Source organism: Triticum aestivum, chromosome 3B (assembly GCF_018294505.1).
Source record: "Triticum aestivum cultivar Chinese Spring chromosome 3B, IWGSC CS RefSeq v2.1, whole genome shotgun sequence".
Taxonomy (NCBI): Eukaryota; Viridiplantae; Streptophyta; class Magnoliopsida; order Poales; family Poaceae; genus Triticum; species Triticum aestivum.
Window position 1 is genome coordinate 82666715 of NC_057801.1, and position 16597 is coordinate 82683311.

General features: G+C 41.4%; 1 protein-coding gene across 1 annotated transcript; it reads left to right on the top strand.

The window, feature by feature from the left end:
* Window positions 1-2443: 2443 nt before the first annotated feature.
* Window positions 2444-15553, top strand: LOC123067346 (uncharacterized). The gene is made up of 24 exons (XM_044490180.1): window positions 2444-2691; window positions 2777-2811; window positions 2923-3060; window positions 3179-3247; window positions 3492-3649; window positions 3781-3847; window positions 3924-3977; window positions 4428-4516; window positions 4661-4777; window positions 4921-5027; window positions 5121-5199; window positions 5293-5349; window positions 5675-5860; window positions 6422-6787; window positions 7551-7673; window positions 8066-8117; window positions 8630-8825; window positions 9150-9229; window positions 9334-9450; window positions 11601-11654; window positions 12425-12491; window positions 13163-13266; window positions 13347-13454; window positions 15114-15553. The coding sequence occupies exons 1-24, from the start codon at window positions 2550-2552 to the stop codon at window positions 15234-15236; spliced, it is 2688 nt and encodes an 895-aa protein (XP_044346115.1). The 5' UTR covers window positions 2444-2549; the 3' UTR covers window positions 15237-15553.
* Window positions 15554-16597: the final 1044 nt, after the last annotated feature.

Genomic DNA, 16597 nt, shown 5'->3' on the forward strand with positions numbered 1-16597 from the left:
CGCCCCCTAAAAATGAATATCTTCGACTGAAGATTTTGGTATTCCTGAAGACTTTCATGAAGACTTTTAAAGTGAAGAAATTGGTGTGTCCGTGAAGACTTGATATTCATGCGAGGAATATGAAGCTTGAAGACTTTCATTTTCATAGTTTTGTTTTTCTCTTTCTTGAGTCATAGGAAACACCGTACTGTTAGAGGGGGTCGAGGAAATACTAAGGAAAAATTTCCATGTGATGCTCAACTCAAAATCCTACACCTACCAATCCCTTCGAGTGAAGCCATTGGAAATCTCATACAGTTCAATCAATTTCTTTAGTGATAGAGACGAAGTTCTTCTGGTCGTTGAGGAATTTGTTCTGACTGAGGAGTTAGGAATTCGCTAGTGCGGATTGCCTACACAGTGAGGAACATGATAGCCCTGAGGAATTTGAGAGTCAAATTTCCGACCGTTGCTGTGCTGCGCGCCAGCTGTCCCAAAATATCTTATCCACCTAACGGTCATATCATCGAAGGACATTTATGTCTTATCATGTCGGGCTACTCCCTAGGCTATAAATAGACGCCCCCTACAACCACTAGCTGGTTGGCTGCTCTGAGAGAAACTGACACTCGTCATTTGAGAGCAACCCATCCTCCGAGGACTTTGAGCGAAAATCATCGAGTGAGGAAAAACCCAAACCCAACACCTACAAACCCAAAGTGATTGAGCATCACTGAAGAGATTGATCCTGCGTGGATCCGATGCTTGTTACCTTTGAAGACTGTGCTTCTTCCAGACGGTTAGGCATCATGGTCTAGAGCATCCAAGAGGAATTGTGGATCGCCGAGTGACCGAAGTCTGTGAAGGTTTGGAAGTCGCCTGAAGACTTACCACGAGTGATTGGACGAGGTCTGTGTGACCTTAGTTCAAGGAGAATACGGTGAGGACTTGGTGTCCCGAGCTGCGTGCTCAGTGACTGGGTGTCCGGGATTGTGTGTCCTCGAGTTTAAATAATCAGCCGCTCCAACCAGACGTACAACTGAGACAGCAGTTGGAACTGGTCTACCAAATCATTGTCTTCACCAACCTTACTGGTTCTATTTCCTCAACTCTTTCATTTTCTCATTACTGTGTTGAGTGATTGTTCATATCTGTGTTTGAAGACTTTGACTGAAGACTTTCTCAATTTTCTCAGTTCAATTTCTTCAGTTTGTTTGTCTTCATCTTGTGTTATCCTGTGTTTACGCTTTCTGTACTCTGTGTTTGTCTTCATTTCATTACGATGACTATGTGTGTATTCTGTCATGCTTACTTCTGAGTACTTATTCCGCTGCAAGTAGTTCTTCGCTAAGGAATTTCCTCACCGGCAAATTCCTCAGTGAAGAATTCATAAAAAACACCTATTCACCCCCCTCTAGTCGATATAACGCACTTTCAACTATCAGGGGCATGGTGGTGGTGATTGTGACAAGGGTTGGATGGTGGTGATGGAGGCTAGGATGGGGCTGGCCCGAGCGGCAACCATGGCCCACTCTCCTTGAATTGAAACTCATTTATTGCATGGTAAGGTCATCCGAAATGGAACACTTAAAATACTAGATTCTTGAGTTCAAAATCCTAGTCATTCAGTTTGTATAAGATTTATTCCCAAACTAGAGGTTGGCATTGACGTTTAACTTCCAGTCAGACGGTTAAGTAAAAATTTAATACGTTTTTGTTGTCTAGGCACCACTAAAATGTTAGTTTTAGCACACCTAATATAGTAATTTATACTCGAGGTCATGACATTTACATAGACGCTTATATATTTCTTTTTCTTTCAACATATACATAAGCGTTCTAGCATCTAGTAGAAGCTCCTGATGCATATAAATCGAGCGATGAAGGAAATTCCTATTCTACACTCATAGGAATAAACTGCCCCTATAACGTGCACCTTAGCACAACACCTGGTGTCCTGTTCCGATTTTACAAGTTTTATCCTTTTTTTTATTTATGTCCTTTTTGGCACACGTGCGAACATTTCTTCCAGAAGTATATAAACATATTTTATTCCTCAGTTGTCAGTGACCAGTTCTTCAAAGTGCATGATTTTCTTAAAATACATGGTTTTTTTAACACATGAATATTTCTTCCATAAGCACGATCACTTTTAAAAATATGAGGGTACCATTTCCCCCCAAACACATGGACATTTTTTGTTGAGATACATGAACATTTTATTTTTCGCATTTTAAATAACTTACTTGAGTACACATATCTTTCAAGTAAAATTCTTTAGGAATAAAATAATAAAGTAAATAAGCTTGTTTTGGGCCGAGCGAGTTCCAGTTCACGCAGAGAAGAACAATGGCCTGAAACCCAAACGTTTCCGCAGGCGGCCCGCCGTTCGAGCCCACCCCACCCTCTCGTTCCATGGGCCGAGAACACCCTAACCGTAAGAGCGTACAAGCCCAATGCCCACAACGCGCAACAGCTCCACCAAACCAACAGGCGAGTTGCTCACCGGCCGGCCAAAATCGCCTCAGCCGCCTCTGGATCTGCGGCCGCGTTGCCTCGTCGCCGCCAGCATGGCGCGGGCGCGGCTGGCGAAGGAGCGGCCCGCAAGCGTGCCTGGTAAGACAGCAGACCGGAGCCGGCCGCTCCACTTCGCCGCCTTCCTGCTGCTCGCCGACGCCGCGCTCGTCGCCCTCATCGTCGCCTTCGTCCCGTGTTCGCGCCCTTCCCCTTCCCCCTCTTTCCCTCCCAGCCATCTCCCGCTCGCAGCTCACCTCCGCGCTGTTGCTTCCGTGTGCAGATACCAAGATCGACTGGGACGCCTACATGTCTCAGGTACCTGCAATCGAGCACTAAGCTCGTTTTTTTTCCCTCTTTTGGGTGGAGAATTTGGAATTCGGGTTGAGCCAGAGATTCTGACTTCGGAGTGTTGATTTCGCGTGGAAGGTCGATGCTTTTCGGGAGGGGGAGAGGGACTACACCAAGATCGAGGGCGACACCGGGCCGCTGGTCTACCCGGCCGGCTTCCTCTACGTCTACTCCGCCATCAAGTTCCTCACCGCCGGCCAAGTGTTCCCTGCTCAGGTCACCTTTCCAGTGCTAAATTTGTTTGCCAGCATCGTCTTATTTTGCTTGTCTTGCTGCCGCATCAGTCATGCCGGTAGCTGTGCTGATGCAATGCGCTTTTGGGTTGTGTTTGCAGATTCTGTTCGGCGTCTTGTATCTTGTCAACCTGAGCCTTGTTTTGCTGCTTTACGTCAAGACTGAAGTGGTATGAGTGGGAAATTGATGACGTTAGTTTCACAATTCTAAACTTAGAACAGTCTTTTGTTCAGTTCAATGAGGATAACTGTATATAATTTACAAGGGACTCCAAAACCGTTTAAGTTTTCTTTTACCAGTAAGAAAACACGTAACAGATCTGTATGACCAGGCTTCCATTGGCAGCACTTCTGTAGATCTGTTTACCTGAAGTTGTTTCTGATGCCTCCCTGTTTCTTGATCATGACGACCAGCTTCCTTGGTGGGCTTTAGGTTTGCTTTGCTTATCAAAGCGAGTTCACTCCATCTTTGTGCTCCGTCTTTTCAACGATTGCGTTGCTATGACGTTGCTCCATGCTGCTATGGTCTTGATTGTCTATCACAAGTGGTACCTCGGCCTAATTATTTTCAGGTGATTACAAACTGTGTGAGTATGACATTGATTTATCATTTCATCCATGCTTGTTTCTTACAAAGTACTAACATACCATACCGTTAGTACACGCTTTTTGCTCACATTTAGTTGCAACCACCTTGCTGCAGTGGAGCTGTCTCAGTTAAGATGAACGTGCTCCTTTTTGCTCCATCTTTGTTTCTACTAATGTTGAAGGTATAGTAGTGTATGACCATGCTCTGTACCTTCATCCTATGCTACAAACTTTTATCTTACCAAGTTCTCAATAAAGGCCATGAGTATCAAAGGAGTTTTTCTTGCTTTGTTGGGAGCTGCAGGAGTACAGGTGTGTTGTGCTTTACTTTATTCATACTTGTCATCTTAGTTTCATTTAGGCTACGCTATGCTTGATGGCTCCTTCTAGCATTCCAACATGAGTTATTCATATTTCACAAATGTTATGTAGTGTTAAAAATAAATCTTTCTAGGTCTTCCTTTTTTTTTTCAAGTTGTACTGACATCTGCCAGTGTGCATTGTAAGGTTCACCCTCATTTGGACAGTATGATTTATTACAATTTTCTGCTAAATGCGAATTCATTATATATGAGACTATGTATAAAGATATTTGCCATTTTACATGGAAAAACTAGTGATTATTGATGTAAAAGTGTGGCCTCAGGAAAACATGAACTTGTTGTAGTGCTGTGCTCTATGTTGCTTGGGAAGTGGCTAGATGGTCAGATGGATAAGAAGTATCTCATTTTGTCTCTAATGCTTTGCATTTTCATTCTCTAGGTTTTGTTGGGCATCCCATTCTTGTTGTCACATCCTGTTGAGTACATCTCAAGAGCTTTCAATCTTGGGCGTGTCTTCATCCATTTCTGGTGCTTATACAATACTTCTGGAATTTCAAATCATTTCAGCACTATAATTATACCCAGTATATCACATCCCCAGCTGTGGCTTCATAGATTTGTTATTGCATATATGCAGCTGTGATACAATCTTATCTGTTTTATGCTTTTCAGGTCTGTCAACTTTAAGTTTGTTCCTGAGAAGTATTTTGTATCAAAAGAGCTAGCTATTGGGCTATTGATTTTTCACCTCACTACTCTTATGGTGTTTGCACACTTCAAGTGGTTTAAGTGAGTATACTTATATTGGGTCTAATCAGTTGTTACATGCTAGAATTGTGGTAAACATATGCATGTAAAAATTTCACCATAGTTGTTCTCTAAACTGTATGGTTCTTCCTGATACTTCTTACTATTCTTGCACTTGTTGACAGGCATGAAGGTGGTTTGTTCCATTTTGTGTATTCCAGATTTAGAGATGCTACATCAATTCAACAGCTCATTTCGTGCAAGCCTAGACAGTCCATTCTCAGTAAAGAGCGTATGTTGACTCTAAAGCTTGACTTACTTGTATTCACAGCATTTGGAACTGTTCTTTTACCAGACTAATGAGATAATAACAACTTCAATCCAGATATTGTGACTGTGATGTTTGTTGGAAACTTCATTGGCATTGTGTGTGCCCGATCATTACATTACCAGTTTTATTCTTGGTAAGCACCCCCATCACCACCACCACCGCCACCGCGCAAGTGTAGCCCGGTACCTACAGATGCTGGAAATGAAGTTTGTTCTTCTGTTTGCAGGTACTTCTATTCATTGCCTTTTCTGTTGTGGAGAACACAGTTTCCAACAGTAGTAAGGTAAGGCAACACACTCCTCATCATCATTTCCCACCTGAAATCAGCATGCTAGTGCAAATCACTCATGGTCATGTTTATAGAATGCTTCTGTTCCATGAGGCACCAGTATCTTTGCATCCTTTTTCCACCTTTAATTTTTTTTCATAATCATGTGAGGTAGCTGTTTGAACAAATTACTCATAGCTACGGGTTTAGGGTAAATTGTAATAGAAATTCTTTTGTTCGCTGTTTTTGAAGATTATATGTGTTTCTCCAGGGGTGCTTCTTTTTCTAGTAGTATTCATCCTTGGTTTCTTCTGTCATGTCATATCCTTCATTGTTCCAGGATCATTTTGTTTGTTGTCGTGGAGCTCTGCTGGAACGTTTATCCTTCTACCTCCTATTCGTCACTACTTCTGTTGTTCGCGCACCTCTTCATCTTGTTCGGCCTATGGAGTTCGCCTGCTGAGTACCCCTATGCCAATAAAAAGGAAAAGGCGGACAGGGAGAGTAAAGAATCGGGCAAGGCAATGTGAAGCTTCCCTGCAGGATATTTTGATCCTTTGATGTAGCAGTATTACGAAAACCCTGATACAGACAGCAGAGAGGTCTTCTATAAATATGAAACTATGTACTTTGACACACTGTACTTTTAGTCTTTTAGTATGGTTATACTCTTGATGTGAGTCCAAGTTTCTTAAGAGGGATATCTTGTCATACCAGAGATGCAACATTTGTAAACTGTCAGCATAGATGAAAACAGTTTTACCAAATAGGAGTATGACGTTGTATTATCTTCCTTGTGTGTAGCCACTGCGGTTATACGGTCTCCTTGACTTGAACGACGATCTTCTGGAAATTTATACCAGTTAGTGGACAAAATAATCATAATGATTTTTTCCAGACAAAAGCAGTTCATCAGTTGACCCAACATCTTCATAAGGCAGAACCTGAAAACAGTAACATAAAGCTGCCATGGCAGTAAAATTTGCCCCAACCTGAATTTTGAAATAAGCAACATGTGAAATGTATCTGAAGCTCCCTTTCGCCCCCTTGACCTGCTTGCTGTTCTATGTCATTTTTCTTTTTTAAGGGTTTCTATGGCTTTTTTTTTTGAGGTTTCTATGGCAGTTTTTTTTTTTGAGTTGATTCTATGGCAGATTGGCAGGCAAAGACTGGCTTGTCTTCTTCATGGACTCTGTCGCACAAGGCCTTTGATAAATTCAGCGGCCCACAAGGCCACAACCGAGCCCACAGCCCACAGCCCACAGGCACACTCGTTTCGTTCCGACTTCCGAACAGCCACCCCCGCGACCAAAACCTCGCTCGTTTCGTTCCCCAATCTCCTCCTACCTAGCGCGGCGGACCGGCGGACCGGCGGCGAAGCGCGGAAGCCGGAAGGCCAGCACCGCGGCAGGCAAGAGGCGGCGCGGCGCGAAGCAGCGGAGCCGGCGACCAGGTTCCGTTCTCCATCTCTTCTCTAACTCCGTCTGTAGCTCGCACCGCGGCCCGTACGCTAGCATAGGCAGGCAGTGGCTGCTGCGACCGGCTTACAGAGGGCCGACCGGGAGAGCAGAGGAGTACGTAGTACTGTACTACTACTATTTTTGCAATACTAATGGCAGCTGCTGCTTGGGTTGGTTTCCGTGAGGGAAATCTGAGAAGCCTGTCAGTCCGTCTGTCTTTTGATTTCCGCGAGCACTCACAGCAAAATTAACTGCTCGCAAATCGCCCAGTGGAACATCAAGGGGCGCACTTTAATTAGCTCCTAGTATGCCTCTTGGTGTAATCTAGGAGTAATTTGTTCACACCAGCGGGATCAGCATATATAGATAGAGGCCGGAGCCACCTTTCTCTCTCTCTCGTTTCACTTGTTGTTGCATGATGGATCTGTCCAAGTATGTGACCTATCTGATATCCTTCTTCCGTAGGTATGTGGACGGATTAACTCTTCGTCCCAAACAATAATAATCTCCTATTAGTTTGGTTTGATGTTCCCAAACCAAAGGATGACTTGGATCATCTTCTGCTAGTAGTTTGGCTACTAAATTGCTTGCATGAGTCGAAATTTTGACCCTTCATCCAGGGCAGATGGACGTCCGTCCTTGAACCTGTAGGATATGCTTCTAGGGAAGAGAGAAAAGAAACCCATTTTCTCCGACAACTCCAAAACCGTTGCGACTTTCTCCCTTCTTTGGCTGCTAACTGGATTCGCGTATCAGGCTCAGGATCCGGGCGTTCCGTGCGATGGGCGGCGGCGGCGGCACAGAGGAAGAGCTGACGGCACAGGAGACAGCGCTCTATGACCGTCAGATCCGCGTCTGGGGCGTTGATGCACAGAAGAGGTGCGCCCCTCCCCTCCCAAGAACCCAGCTCTGCTCCTGCTATTTTTTCCTTTCTTTCTCTTTTAATGCATCATTTTTGTACTTCTGTTGGATTTTTGTGTCGGGAAAACCCTGTTTGGTCTTATGAGATTTTTTGAACCAAGATTCAGCCTTTTGGATCATATCAAACTTACCGTTCTGCTACGACTATGGATTTTCCCCTGATTATGTGAACCTGGTTTTATCCTTTCGGTAGAAATTTCTGGACTTGTTTTTTTTTTCTGCCAATGTTCTGCGCTCTATTTTGTTTATTTGTAATGTCTGTCTTTTACTGGTTTTTTGTTACCTTCTGTAACACTGTTTGGGTGCATTCATCGTTTAACTGACTGTTATATATGTGTTGCTTGGAACAGGCTAAGTAAAGCACATGTGCTTGTGTGCGGCGTGAACGGTACTACTATTGAGGTGGGTAACTAAAATTGTCTTCTATTATTATGCTTCACAGTTAATTTGCCTTTAAAAAGAACTTTGATGGTCTCCTATTGTTTATGAAAAGATAGCATTGAAAAATTAGGGTTCAAGGTGTTATAACTAGTATTTGCGGTAATGTTCTGTGTTTGCATCGCTCAAATGAGTAAGTTACAATTCAGCCATTTTTAGTTTCTTTAAACTGTCTGTGTGCTAGACCGATACTTTTCTTTGTAAGCGCTTAATCTTTTTCTTTGCTAGATAAAGGGAATTAAATTTAAACTCATCGTTCCTTTCATTTCTGATGGCATATTCTTAACTTAGCTTTTCGCCCTTGTCATCTCATGTTCCATCTTGCCAATGCACACTTATTTTTCAAACAGAGGTCCCCAATTCTTCTGAACTTTAGTTGAATTTCAACAATTTAACTTCTCATATGTCATTTACAATTTAGTTAATTTACTGAAAGTACCCACATACACTAAGTTGATTTCTCTCCTACTCTGCAGTTCTGCAAGAATATTGTTCTAGCAGGAGTTGGCAGTTTATCCTTGATGGATGATCACATAGTCACTGAGGATGATCTCAGTGCAAACTTCCTAATTCCTCATGACATATGTATGCATGGTGTTAGCTCACGAGCTGAGGCTTGCTGCGAGTCCTTGAAAGATTTCAATCCAATGGTCCGAGTTGCTGTCGCAATAGGTGTGGTGTATAGTTTGATGCACTTCTTTTTGATTAGTTTGGTTATTAGATTTAAAAAAATATATTATACAAAGTGATCATGTCTTGTATTCTTGAATTGGTGTTCAATTTATTGTGTTTACTGATAATGCTGCTATAGTTGAAAACGTTCTTACAAGAAAGATCATTTTGTGATAGGAACAACTGAACAAGCAGTTATGTCTGTTTTACTAATATTGGTTCTGTAAGAGAAATTTTCAACCATTCTTTGGTGGCCATAAAATCTGAGATTCTTTTCTACAGTAATGATTGGAGAAGTTATGACTATCATGTTGTTTCCTCCAGGTGATCCATCACTAATTGATGAAGGATTCGTTGACAGGTTCGACATTATTGTAGTTAGCTGTGCATCTCTTAAAACAAAGGTGCAGACCCTTCTCTAAAGTAATATTTTCACTAGTTTCTGTTTCTTTTGTCATGTGTTCTGTTTCTTATCCTCACTGTTTTTGCATCTGTATTATGTTTCTAGTTGTTCATTAATGACAACTGCCGGAAGAGAAGCAAGCATATTGCCTTCTACTCTGTAGAGTGCAAGGATTCTTGTGGTGAAATATTTGTTGATTTGCAGAACCATAGTTATCTTCAGGTATGTATTACTTATGGACATGTGACATCTAGTCTAGTGATACATCACTTACCTTTGTATTACTTGCTTTGTTTTTCACAACTACTCCCTCTGTCCCATAATATAAGAACGTTTTTCAAACTATGTTAGCTTGAAAAACGTTCTTATATTATGGGACGGAGGGAGTGGAAGTCAAAAGACATGTATGCCTTCTAAGTGTGCCTGCGATTGATCTATGTTCAGTTGTCACCTCTAATAAGATATACCTGCCTGTGTGCATATGTTCAAAGTTGTACTAATTGTTGTGCAATTAAGTTGATAAGCCATACAATGAAGCAATGGGAGAGGGTCATTGAGCACCGTTAAGAAGAATGACAAGCATGACCAAAAATCAGTTTGGTTTCATGCCTAGGAGGTCGACCATGGAAGCCATTTTCTTGGTACGACAACTTATGGAGAGATATATGGAGCAAAATGACCTACATATGGTGTTCATTGACTTGGAGAAGACCTACGATAAGATACCATGGAATATCATGTGGTGGGTCTTGGAGAAACATAGTCCCACCAAAGTACATTTCCCTCATCAAGGACATGTACGATAATGTCGTGACAAGTGTTCGAACAGGTGATGAAGACACTGACGACTTTCCAATTAAAATAGGACTGCGCCAGGGGTCAGCTTTTAGCCCTTATCTTTTTGCTTTGGTGATGGACGAGGTCGCAAGGGATATACAAGGAGATATCCCATGGTGTATGCTCTTTGCGGATGATGTGGTGCTAGTCGACGATAGTCAGAGGGGGGTTCGTAGAAAAAGTTAGAGCTGTGGGGACTTTAGAATCCGAAGGTTGCTTCGAGAACTAAAACTGAGTACATGTTTCAGTACCACTAGGCACTAGGAGGGGAAAGTTAGCATGGCAGTTGGTACCTCAGAAGGACATCTTTGCATATTTGGGGTCAATGCTGCAGAAGGATGGTAATATCAATGAAGATGTGATCGCCATCAAATCAAAGCTGGATGGATGAAGTGGTGCCAAGCTCCTGGTGTCCTCTTGATAAGAGAGTTGTTACAAAAGCTAAAAGGCATCTCTAAAAAAAGCTATAGGATGGCGATTCGGCCTATGATGTTGTATGGCGCTGAATGTTGGCCAACTAAAAGGCGGCATGTCCAACAACTACAGAGATGCGCATGTTGAGATGGATATGTGGCCACACGAGAAAAGATCGGGTCCGGAGTGATATACGTGATAGAGTTGGGTGGCACTGATTGAAGAGAAGCTTGTCCAACATCGTGTGAGATGGTTTGGGCATATACAGCGCAGGCCTCCAGAAGCGCCAGTGCATAGTGGGCGGTTAAGGCATGCTGGTAATGTCAAGAGAGGTCGGGGTAGATCAAACTTGACATTGGAGGAGTCTGTAAAGAGAGATTTGAAGGAGTGGAATATCACCAAAGATTTAGCCATGGACAGGGTGCGTGGAACTTAGCTATCCATGTGCCAGAACCATGACTTGGTTTTGGTATCTTGTGGGTTTCAATTCTAGCCTACTCCAATTTGTTTGGGGCTGAAAGGCTTTGTTGTTGTTTGTGGTTTTTTCTTGTAATTCATAAATATCTCATTATCTTTTCCATATCTTTATCATTACTCCTATAAACACTAGAGTTGGCAATGATGGTTCGAATGCCATCTACCTCCCCTCCACCAAAAGTAAATGGCCTTTCTGCATTATGTGACGTACGCCTCTAGGCTGCCAGCGAATTATCTTGGGTCGTGCCTACTTTATTCTCAAGATACATAATGGTGGCAGTGGCACCTTCTGCATTGGCATGTTTAATTTTAGATTGATTGCCGCATTATGTCGGGCTATTCATCTTGTCAGCATATAAAAACCCAATATTCCTGTGGTGATCTCATTGGCTGTCTCTTCGTCTGTCAATTCTTAAAATGGATGATAAAAAAAAATTGAGCACCTTATTTTGCTTAAACAGGACACATATTACATATTGAATCTGGTACCAGGGATTCAGTTCTATAAAAAACCACTTCTGGTTCAATTACCATGATGATTCAGTTTCTTATGCTTTGCAAATTACGATAGCTAGTGGAACAGATTTTCTATCTTCAGTTCATTCTTAAAATGTACATTTCTGAAATTGTGTTTATTTTTTCAGAAGAAGCCTGGAGGCGAACCTGAACAGCAGGAGTTGTCATATGCTAGCCTGCAGGTATGGAAGTTTGATTTATTTTTTGTAGTTTGGTCTTTATTGAGACAGTCTTCAGTATGTATGCTCATGTTTTTTATTCCTCAAGTTGGCGATCCTTGTTTTGCTGCCATTTACTGTTCTGGGGAGTATTTAGTTTGCAACTTATACATGTTACATGATACACAGAAGCAATTCAATTTTTGTTTATATTATAATATGAAAACATGCTGATACCTCCTACGATTAAACATTTAATTTTTTGTGACAGCAGGGAAAAAGATGAAAGTAAATGCTTTTATTGCATTTCGTTTTTCCTTTTAGTTCTGATTCTGATGTGGCTCTGCGATGCCACCTACCCTTATTTGGGAAGGCATGCATTTTCTTTTTTGGGTAAAACATTTCTTGGAGGTAGCTGCTGGTCTTTGTTCTTTTAACACTGCTGTGCTTTCTTAAATTGTTTGTTCTATGCAAGTACTTATGCATGATTGCTCATGTTATCTTGTTTCTTCTTTGTTTGCCACCACTTAAATACTGGTTCAATCTGTTATTGTACTTATGATGCTATGTTGCTCCTGTCATGTAGTCCATTTATAAAATATTACTGGAATACCTGTATTTGATTTGATTGCAAGAGCCATTACCACACCGTTTAGGGTGCTTCAATTTCCAAATATAACATTTTCAATTCCGGTGATTGCAGTCATATCACTACCCTTCTGGATGCTTCAGGTGGCAAGTATTGCAATTTGAAGTACAATGGCTGCATTTACATTTTGTTTGTTTTTATACAGGAAGCTATTTCTGTGCCCTGGAAGAATCTGCCCAAGAAAACAACTAAATTGTACTACGCCATGAGAGGTGATGATACGAAAACTTAAGTTACTGTTCCTAAGGTTTATCTTGTCTAATAGTGGCAACTGAAAATGGGTGTTTGTTTGCTTTCTTGGACTGTTATTCTCCTGGGCAAATATCAGGCAAAAATGTGATTATGGTGAAAACTAATGAAATTCAGGTATTGAAGTTTAAAAATATGTAGGGGGTGGGCATGTTCCATATCCCTGCAAAATTTAAGATCGATGTGATTCATTTATGGTGTACAGTAGTGGAACAGAACAAACTGAATCGTTGTTTCACTACTCCCTCCGATCCATATTACTTGTCACTTCTTTAGTACAAAGTAGTACTCCCTCCGTTCCAAAATAGATGACCCAACTTTGTACTAAGGTTAGTACAAAGTTGGATCATCTATTTTGGAACGGAGGGAGTACAACTTTGTACTAAACCAGCGACAAGTAATCTTTTTCATATCTCAAAGCAAATGAGCTTGCTCCTGATATTTCGCAGACAGAGAACATAACATCCTATAGTTTTCTGAGATTTTCTGTAGGACTCTTATTTTTATTTTTCACCAAAAAATCTGCTGATCTGTATGTTCACTCGATCTGCCATGCAGAACCCTTTTGACTGTTACCTATGTGTATTTTTCGCTGTCTTGGTTTTGTAACTAGCATAAGTACGTCGTTTTGTAGTCTTGGAAAGTTATGAATTATCTGAAGGGCGCGAGCCTGGCGAGACAACACTTTCTGATCTACCTGCAGTTTTGGCTCAGAGGAAGGATATGTGTGATAGAATGGTACAGCTTTGTTGTTTGTCTTATTTTGAGTAATTGAGTCACGTTTCTTCAGATATTTTCCCTGTTGCTGTAAACTGCAGTCTTTAAGTGAGTCTCAAATTCCTACGGCTCTCCTGGAACGGCTTTTAGCAGCTGGAAAGAAGGAACATCCTCCTGTATGTGCAATCCTTGGTGGCATTCTTGGTCAGGTAGGTTCAATCTTCCATCCGCTATTTTCTGTTTCTTCTATTGTTTAATTCTTGTGATAGCCAGAAAATAAGAAAAGTAATCATAATTTAGGTATGGATCAGTATATTTTTTTCTTCAAATGTGGAACATAGTAGCTCAACAGAAAATGTAGTTATCTCAAGCAACGTATGGTATTTAAATTATTACTAGCAAAAAGTTGGTGACGTATGGAGATGACACTTTGAATTCTTATATATGGATTATTTCCTTTTTAATTCGCAGTCTAGGGCATTTGTACTTGTGCTAGCATGGAAAGGAAGGCAACCAAAATATGTAACAATGTGAAATATGATAGTATAAGATACATCTATTCTATCTTTTGATTTCCCACATGTGACTGAGCCCTCGAATGGTGGCTGAGATAATCATAGTGCAAGCCTAAAGAATCCATGTCTATATATAATTATGTTTTTGCGATAAGTACTGCATAGATTGTGGGATACAACAGTTACTAGCTTTTCTGTTTACCAGTTGTAGGATTTGTTTGAGCCTTTATGATTCTACTGTTTGTTTAATAAAAAATTGCATCAGTTACGGGTTCATTTGAATAGCGGTCATGTGTGTGTTTGAATAAAGGCATTTGACTTGTCCATTATCTTCAGCAAGCTAGTGAATTTGGTTAGAGGGGAGTAGATTCTTAGGAGAGTTGAACGGATTGAGTTCTATTCCAAATTAACTGCTCTTCTTTTTTCGTTGTAAAATTTTCTTGTACCGTAAATCTATCAATCTCTGTAATAAGAAACTGAAAATATAATTAAAGAGGGATTACTTGTCTGGTTACATAGTTCAATATGTTTGTTTCCTATAAATCAATTTAAAATTTACATGAGGCCGATACATGGACTTGAACTCCAAGACCTTAGGCCCTGATACCATGTTAAGGTTCATGCACTAGGTAACACAACCAAAAATCCGAACCAATGGAAAGGGCTAGGCAATCCACATATACACTTCAACAAATCCATGGTCAAACCAGGCGGTTTGCACACTGGAGTGCAGTTCAACCTGCTGCACATCGCTCGTGCTAGGAAAAAAGTTGCAGCTGCAAGTACTCAAACTCGTGACCTCATGCTTCAGTGCAGAGCTAGCGCCCCCCTACCTAGTGAACTTGGCTTTGCTGTTTTGCTGATTGTCATGCAGAAATGAAGGTACTTGCTCCATAACCGAAGTACAGTAGTACTTAATTTTATACTTGCTAGTCCAGCGATCAAACGAATGAACCGGCATTCCAAGCGCTGAACCAGTAAATCGAGGTACTTACTGGTTTGGTTTTCAATACTATGGCTCATAGATAGCTCTTGGTAAGTTTAGAAACTGCATTAACAAACCACTTGGTGGAAGCTAGCTGTGGTTTGAAATTTTCCACATGGATCATTCAAAGAGAAAAAAAATCAATCACACAGATGTAATTGATCTAAGAAGGATGTGTTTGAACTCGTGATGTTTGCTGAAACAGGTAGAAAAACTTCCAGTCCAAAAGAACACTAGATTCCATTTATGTTTTGCTGCGAAAATAAACCAGCACGTGTGAATTTGTTTCCATCTCAAGCCTTCTTATATTTGAATATTTTCTTTAGCATACTGATCACAGCTTTGCACTTGGTTTTTGGATCTAACAGGAGGTGATCAAGTCAATATCTTGTAAGGGCGATCCGATCAAGAATTTCTTTTATTACGATGCAGCTGATGGTAAAGGGATCATGGAGGACATCCCCCCAACTCCCGTAGAGCAATTCGCGTGATGCCTAGCTCACATTGGTCATTAATCGCTGATTATTGTACCCAGTCATTAGAGCCGAACATGTGACAACTTATCATGGCCGAGGCAGAAAACTCATATTACCTCTGTCCCAATTTTTTGGTCAGGATATGGATGTATCTAACACTAAAACGTGACTAGATACATCTATATCTAGACAAATTTAAGACGAGAATTTAGGGACGGAGGGCGTACTTAACATTTCAGCGTTGGCACCCCAGTATTGTATTTAACAGAATTGACATTCTCTTGATCTTCTCTGAACAGTTTTAAAGCTGAAGTCAGCCAGATTTTCATTCTCGTTGAATGATGAAATGCTTTATTTTCTGCTTGCCCTGTGCCCATGTTGGTAAAGTATGGTATTACGAGTTAGTTCATGTCTGCCTCGTTGGTTGGCAGAGTGGCTTACATGTACTGTTTCATGTCTGTTTAGAGGTACTCCCTCCGTTCGGAATTACTTGTCCAAGAAATGAATGTATGTAGATGTATTTTTGTTGTAGATACTTTCATTTTTATCCATTTTTGTGACAAGTAATTCTGAACGGAGGGAGTAGTTCGCACTCTATTCCAGAGTTAACATAAACCGGTCATGGCAGTACAATTGTCGAATTCTAAAAATTAAAATAGGCAATATGAGAAATACACCTGTATCTGGAGTTTATTATTGTCTCCTTGATCTGCTGATGTTCATCGGCCCCAAGGGCAAATCTGTTACGAATATGCTCGCTGTCCTTGGGCAGGCAAAGTGCCAACACGACTTCAACTATTGGCCTTTCAAAGCCCTGAGCTTTCACAGCCAAAACCGGGCTGTCTTCGGCTTCTGCTTCCTCATGGACCCCTTCGCCTTGGCCTCTTCCCCTTTCCCTCTGCCATCGCCATTGACGTTACCGAACCCAAGAAGACGCAAGCTTGATGTGGTGGTGCTGCTGTCTGACACGTGGGCTGTGCGATAAGCATCGGGTGGTCAAGAGTTCAGGCAGTGCCGCAACAGAAAGCGCCTAGTCAGGTTCCAGGGGTCTATGCATCAGGTTGTAGATCTTGCACTTCTGTGCTGCATTCTTACACTGGTTTAGGTGATGAGATAGTTCTTGTCATTTCCTCCGAGGAGTGACAAGTAGGAGGCCCTAGTTTTTCCTTGAGGCAGGACTCCAGCATATTTGGTGAAATGTTGAGGCAGATAACTTGAGATGTCACCAAGGGATGCACTAGAATTTGTGGCACTTGACTCGTTAATCTTGGATTGCTTTTTGTTGCGTTGGTTCAACAAATTTGGTGGTGTCCTCTTGAGCAATGCTTTTTTTGCCTGCATCATGTGGTAGTATTATTTGTAACTAGCAATGGGAT

Bases quoted from the DNA above. Each gene is read 5' to 3' on its own strand.
- LOC123067346 (XM_044490180.1), top strand. From the start codon at position 2,550: ATGGCGCGGGCGCGGCTGGCGAAGGAGCGGCCCGCAAGCGTGCCTGGT. The intron at 5,200-5,292 runs GTAAGCACCCCC...TTCTGTTTGCAG, and splicing joins CATTACCAGTTTTATTCTTG to GTACTTCTATTCATTGCCTT. The intron at 5,350-5,674 runs GTAAGGCAACAC...TCATTGTTCCAG, and splicing joins CAGTTTCCAACAGTAGTAAG to GATCATTTTGTTTGTTGTCG.